At 39.5% G+C, this 7,290-nt stretch overlaps 1 protein-coding gene across 1 annotated transcript in view; it reads right to left on the bottom strand.

Annotated features, from left to right (window-relative positions):
- The window catches only part of LOC311118783 (protein NLRC3-like), a 9,924-nt gene extending 5,690 nt beyond the window's left edge, over positions 1-4,234 (bottom strand). The window contains exons 1-5 of the mRNA XM_084193564.1: positions 4,124-4,234; positions 3,645-3,729; positions 3,295-3,523; positions 1,096-2,890; positions 657-830 (exon numbers count right to left, since the gene is read on the bottom strand). Of these exons, the coding sequence (XP_084049690.1) occupies positions 657-830; positions 1,096-2,890; positions 3,295-3,523; positions 3,645-3,729; positions 4,124-4,191 (2,351 nt within the window). The 5' untranslated portion in view covers positions 4,192-4,234. The remainder of the gene's footprint in view (positions 1-656; positions 831-1,095; positions 2,891-3,294; positions 3,524-3,644; positions 3,730-4,123) is intronic.
- Between the last annotated feature and the right edge of the window lie 3,056 nt (positions 4,235-7,290).

Below are 7,290 nucleotides of genomic sequence, written 5' to 3'. Positions count from 1 at the left end.
CATTTTGGATTTGAGATCAAATGTTTTATACGAGGTGACAGTATATAATGTCACCTTTAATTTAAAGGTATTTTAATACATATCTGTTTCACCATTTAGAAATGAAAGCACTTTATGTATCTAGTCCCCCCATTTGAAGAAGTCATAAGTATTCTGACCAATTCACTTATAGTGTATTAAAGTAGTCAACAGTTTAGTATTTTGTCCCAAACTTGTTGGTTGCATTTGCAGTTTGATTTGGTTGTGTTTTGGGTTATTTTTTGTCCAATAGTAACTGAATGGTGGATGATGACTGGATCAATTCTGTCTAAGTGAGTAGATAACATGTTTCTAAACACTACTAAATTAATCCTAATGATGCCATGATTAAGAAAGATCATGAATGAATCATGAATAATAATGAGTGAGAGAGTTACAGAGGCTACAACAAAACATGCTAACCTCTCACCATTACCCTCAAATAAAAGGTGACATTCTGTAATGTAGTCTAATATGAAACATTTTATCCCAAATCCAAAATGCTGGAGCATAGCACCAAATGTAAAACTGTAAGCTTCACTGTCCAAACACATATGGTGTGGACTATGTGCGCCTGGTAAACACATGTGGATCTGGTGAACAGTTATCACTTGTTGACCAACTACAGGAATACTGACCTCAGAGTCTCCAGTTTACAGTGGGGATTCCCCAGTCCAGCAGAGAGCAGCTTCACTCCTGAATCATTCAGGTCATTGTTACTCAGATCCAGCTCTCTCAGGTGTGAGGGGTTTGACTTCAGAGCTGAGACCAGAGAAGCACAGCCTTTCTCTTTGACGCCACAGCCTGACAGCCTGACAAAGAGATCATCATGATTTAACAAACACACTGTTAATTTAACACCAGTAATGTAGAAGGACAATGGCAGATGCATTTAGTTTATTCTCCCAAACAACATATAGATTAATCTTCCGTCTCCTAGAATTGTATGGTCATATTGTTATACAAATGTGAACATCAATGCATTGATTCAATATGTTATTCAATAATACATATTTTTCTCTAAACTTAATATTTCTTCCTGATGATTAGTACTTAAATGTCATTTTGTGTACTCACAGAGCAGCTCTGGAGGCTTTGAACACTGGCAGAAGCCTCAGAAGACCTTCCTCTGATCTGGAGTATTTCTTCAGGTCAAACACATCCAGCTCCTTTTCTGAAGTCAGCAACACAAAGACCAGAGCTGACCACTGTGCAGGTGACAGTTTGGCATCTGAGAGACTTCCTGATCTCAGGTATCTTTGGATCTCCTCCACTAGAGAATGGTCATTCAGTTCATTCAGACAGTGGAACAGATTGATACACCTCTCTGGAGAGGGATTGTCCCTGATCTTCTCCTTGATGTACTTGACTGTTTCGTCATGGCTCTGTGAGCTGCTTCTTGTCTTTGCCAGTAGACCTCGTAAGTGCTTCTGATTGGACTCCAGTGAGAGGCCCAGAAGGAAGCGGAGGAACAGGTCCAGGTTTCCTGTCTCACTTTGTAAGGCTTTATCGACAGCACTCTTGTAGAAGGTAACTTTACGCTTGTGTCTGATCCTCACAGAAAAGTTGCTGGACGTTGATTGAGGTTCATCCATTAGATTCTCATTGTTGTTGATGAATGAGAGGAACACATATACAGCAGCCAGAAACTCCTGAATGCTCAGATGCACGAAGCAATACACCTTGTCCTGGTACAGCCCACATTCCTCTTTAAAGATCTGTGTGCACAATCCTGAGTACACTGAGGCTTCATTGACATCAATGCCAGCCTCTTTCAGGTCTTCTTCATAGAAAATCAGATTGCCCTTCACAAGCTGTTGAAAAGCCAGTTTTCCCAGTGACAGAATGCTCTCTTTATTCCATTGTGGACCTGTCTCTTCTTTCCCAAGATACTTTTCATTCTTCTGTTTGGTATGAAACTCCACAAGGTGTGAGTACATCTCAGTGATAGTCTTTGGCATCTCTTCTCTCTTGTCTGTACTCAACATGTGTTCAAGGACTGTTGCAGAAATCCAACAGAAGACTGGAATGTGGCACATGATGTGGAGGCTCCTTGATGTCTTTATGTGTGAGATGATTCTGCTGGCCAGGTCCTCATCATTGAATCTCTTCCTGAAGTACTCCTCCTTCTGTGGGTCATTGAACCCTCGTACCTCTGTCACCTGGTCAACACACCCTGAAGGGATCTGATTGGCTGCTGCAGGTCGGGTAGTTATCCAGAGGAGAGCAGAGGGAAGCAGATTTCCCTTGATGAGATTTGTCAGCAGAACATCCAATAAGGTTGACTCTGTGACGTCACAACAGATCTTGTTCTTCTGGAAGTCTAGGGGCAGTCGGCACTCATCCAGACCATCAAAGATGAACAGAACTTTGTACTTGTCGTAGTTGGAGATTCTTGATTCTTTGGTTTCCATTGAGAAGTGATTGAGAAGTTCAATCAAAGTGTGTTTTTCCCCTTTCATCAAATTCAGCTCCCGAAAAGGGAATGAAAATACAAATTGGACATCCTGATTTGCTTTTCCTTCAGCCCAGTCCAGAATGAACTTCTGCACAGAGACTGTTTTTCCAATGCCAGCGACTCCCTTTGTCAGCACAGTTCTGATAAGTTTGTCTAGTCCAGTTAAGGGTTTGAAGATGTCGTTACATTTGATTGCAGTCTCTGGTCTTGCTTGTTTCCTGGTTGTTGTCTCAATCTGTCTCAGCTCATGTTCATTATTGACCTCTCCTGTTCCACCCTCTGTGATGTAGAGCTCTGTGTAGATCTTATTGAGAAGTGTTGGGTTTCCTTGTTTAGCGATCCCCTCAAATACACATTGAAACTTCTTCTTTAGATTAGATTTGAGTTCACGTTGGCAAATCACAGCAAGATCATCTGAATGAAGAAATAACACAGAGGATATTAATATTACGTCTGTTTTAATGCCTACTGTATTCTAGGACTGTTATAAAATGTTAAATTATAATCATTTCTTCGCTTAACTGACTGTATAAATGTGTAAATGTTTTCATAATGCATTACACACTGGTGTGACTGATTATATTATTATTGGTCTCTCTCTCTCTCTCTCTCTCTCTCTCTCTCTCTCTCTCTCTCTCTCTCTCTCTCTTAATTAATCAACACGACACATCCCTGCTGCTACTTGATGAGGTCACTAGTTGTTATGTTAAGGCTGCTACAATATCATTGAGTTACACAGCTACTTTTGCTGTACTTTAGCTACAGCTTTTAAATGTTTGTTATAAAACAGAATTCAACATGAGGCAGACAGCTCTTACTTTTCTCCAGTGTGTCAGCAAGCTCCTTCTGGTTCATTTTCCTCAGGACGTGCAGTGTGATCTTCAGAGCCCCCTCTCTGGCACTGCTCTCCTGCTTCTCATCTTCAGCATCCACCACTTCCTTATCCTGCTTCTGACTCTCAAAGCCTTCTGGGAGTTCTGGACTAAGAATCCTCTTGAACATCTTCAGCTCGTTCTTCACAAATGTCATAATATTCTCTTCAAGCAACTGAAATAAATAAAGTAATTAAGTTAAGCAAGATAATACATTATTTCACATGAATGAATGATTGACAGATCAACTTTACTTGAGGTAAACAAAAACAAATGTACATAACAGGACCACATACACTGAATATGGAGGCCAGGTCTGTTTGATGACTCTGGGAAGACTGACCACTGAGAATCTCTGACTCTGATCTCTCCTGTTGGTTTCTGTGGACAAAACATGATATTACATTTCCTCATCCATGGAGTGCACACACACTCACACACACACACACACACACACACACACACACACACACACACACAACACACACACACACACACACACACACACACACACACACACACACACACACACACACACACACACACACACACACACACACACACACACACACACACACACACACACACACACACACACACACACAGGGAGGGAATGTTATGTTAGTTTAATATTGTTTCAGGACTATGAAAATGGAAAAAATGATTAGCCTATGGATTATGAAAACAACAAAAATAAATGGGAAAATGGGAGAGGAGAAATGACTAGAGACAGTGTTGTTTAACTCACTGACCATGACCCATGAGTTCTTCTTACCTTTGTTCAGGAGAAAAGTCTCCCTCTCTAAACAGTATAGGAGGTTCCATAGACTTGTCACTCTTCATGGACACACAGCTGGGTACAGGGGAGGCTGGTCTCTCGTGCTTGATTGGGCTTCAACACAACAGAGACAAACATTACATCTCTCATCTACTCTGAGATCAGATGGGGAAACAATAGTTTCATTTTAAAACGCTATATATCCATTTTCAGAAATGTTCGTAATGTAGATTTTATTGTTTAAAGAAATTACGAAATGATGGGCTCCCAAGTGGCGCAGCTCTGTGCTTGATTGGTTCGATTCCAGGCTGTATCACAACCGGCCGTGATTTGGAGTCCCATAGGGCGGGCACAATTGGCCCAGCGTCGTCCGGGATTGGCCGGTGTAGGCCGTCATTGTAAATAAGAATTTGTTCTTAACTGACTTGCCTAGTTAAATAAAGGCTACATCAAAATAAATAAATGAAAGAGATAGGTGTTTTTTCACTATCCAATCATGGCATGCGATTGTTCAATGACAGACATGTATTTGTTTAAAATCTATCACTTGATGGTTTCATTTCAGAGAGACAAATAATCATGTTTTTGTGCAAAATGTTATATATCTGCCTCACTCTCAGAGAAATAAGTAGTACTGCTAGGTTTGACACAGTAATAACATATATCTGCCTCACTCTCAGATAAATAAGTAGTACTGCTAGGTTTTACACAGTAATAACATATATATCTGCCTCACTCTCAGATAAATAAGTAGTACTGCTAGGTTTTACACAGTAATAATATATATCTGCCTCACTCTCAGAGAAATAAGTAGTACTGCTAGGTTTTACACAGTAATAATATATATATCTGCCTCACTCTCAGAGAAATAAGTAGTACTGCTAGGTTTTACACAGTAATAATATATATCTGCCTCACTCTCAGAGAAATAAGTAGTACTGCTAGGTTTTACACAGTAATAATATATATCTGCCTCACTCTCAGAGAAATAAGTAGTACTGCTAGGTTTTGCACAGTAAAAATATATCTGCCTCACTCTCAGAGAAATAAGTAGTACTGCTAGGTTTTACACAGTAATAATATATATCTGCCGCACTCTCAGAGAAATAAGTAGTACTGCTAGGTTTTACACAGTAATAATATATATCTGCCTCACTCTCAGAGAAATAAGTAGTACTGCTAGGTTTTACACAATAATAATATATATCTGCCTCAATCTCAGAGAAATAAGTAGTACTGCTAGGTTTTACACAGTAATAATATATCTGCCTCACTCTCAGAGAAATAAGTGCCTCACTCTCAGAGAAATAAGTAGTATTGCTAGGTTTTACACAGTAATAATATATATCTGCCTCACCCTCAGAGAAATAAGTAGTACTGCTAGGTTTTACACAGTCAAATGTGACCAACCGGCTCGATTTTATGTAGCAATATTTGAAATTGTGTTTTTTACATTGGATAAAAGTAGAGACTCAGCTAGAAAAAGGTATATCATACACTACAGTTGAGGAACAATAGGAAAGTAATTCTACTTTGAAAGATGATAATCTTGTAACCTCAATTTTGAGAAAATGGCCTTTGAATGTTTTGGTTCACCTACTGGAGAGCTCTTCTTTATCTACAGTGGTATTACTTTGGCAGATAATGTCACCCATCTAAATAAATAGTATATATATATAGTTAACTAAATGTATGGTGTTTTGGATTATGTCAGTTTCATTGTTTGTTATGCTATAAATGGTTATTTTATGGTTGTAAGTGATAAAATGAACTAGAAAATGTCATATTTTGCAATTCTGAGTAATTACTACTTTAGGCCAGCATCCTTCAACGAGAAAAATTTCACTTGAGTAAAATTGAATAAAATAATATTCAAAAGTTTGGTCCTTGGACACAGAGGGATTAAACTCTAAAGTTACCGTCCATCTAGTGAAGAGAGGAGAACCGGACAGAGGGATGGTAGGTAGCCAGCATCCGTCAACGAGAGAGGGAGAAGCCCTCCACGGTATTTAACAGGTGGAAGAAACAACCAGGGAGCTCCATCGGTCCACAAGAAATGCAGGCAGCCGGTGATGATGTAGTGGTAGCTAGGATAACTAGGATGCTGCTGGTAGAGTAGCTAGCTTAGCTAGCTGTACCGACTAGCTTGGCTAGCTAGCAGGTCGTTTGTCTGTCCATCGAGGATGATGACGAATCCGGTGAACCACACAATTAAACAAGAATAGCGAGTGAAAAGGATCTGGCTACACTCATACTGTCACTGATCATTACGCAAAAAAAGCAAATTGAACAATAAACTTCAGCGTCTCAACACTGTAACGAACTCCGTCGTTGTTCCCCAAGATCACCTCAGACCACTCTGCGCGTAACTGGACAATATGCTTGGTGCCAAACCGTACGTGGACGCGGACAGTTCTGTACGGGGACGCGGACAGTTCCAGAACGCGGACATGAGCAGAGCAACACAATAAACTAATCCAAGTCTTTAAAGTCAGTTACATTAGTATTATTATGTAAAACAAAAATGATTCGTTTTTTAAAACAATATTTTGAGATCTGGGCCCATATCCAAAAAGCGTCTCAGAGTAGAAAATGTGTTGTATAAGTGCTGAGAATAAAGCCATTTTAGTCCTACTCTTATGGGTATAAATTTAAGCTATGCATGAAGCCTCTTTATTCATAAGTGTTGGCAGATATTTAGGACACCTCATGAGCTGTCCTAACCAGTTAAGAGGTACCAGCAGGTGTCTTGATAATAGAAACATGCAGCGAGTCAGTGGTTCCTGTGCAACATGTAATTGCTTTGGAGCAGTGGTGACCTGTCATTCAGGGCAGAGCCCCACCTGTTTAGCAGATGGTCTTACCCAGAGCGATTTACAGTAAGTGCATTCATCTCATTTCAGCTAAACAATGGATATATAGCGTTTTGCAATAATAATAATAATAATAATTATACACATCTAAAATCTATTAATTAAACATCTGAGAACAGTAATATTGAAGCAACCATTTCTGATTAAAAAACAAATGCGAAAAATTATGGAAATAGCATTTAGGAAATAAATTCTTAATAATTCTTAAACAAAATTGTCATCTCACCTCTTATCTTTGGTGTCATGTTCCCCAGAGAGACTCATTTTAGAGGCAGGGCCCCCCTCCTCTCT

The sequence above is a fragment of the Coregonus lavaretus genome (genome assembly GCF_964263955.1).
Source record: "Coregonus lavaretus genome assembly, contig: HAP1_SCAFFOLD_965, whole genome shotgun sequence".
In the NCBI taxonomy this organism is placed as follows: Eukaryota; Metazoa; Chordata; class Actinopteri; order Salmoniformes; family Salmonidae; genus Coregonus; species Coregonus lavaretus.
This window is presented reverse-complemented; position numbering and strand designations above follow the sequence as displayed.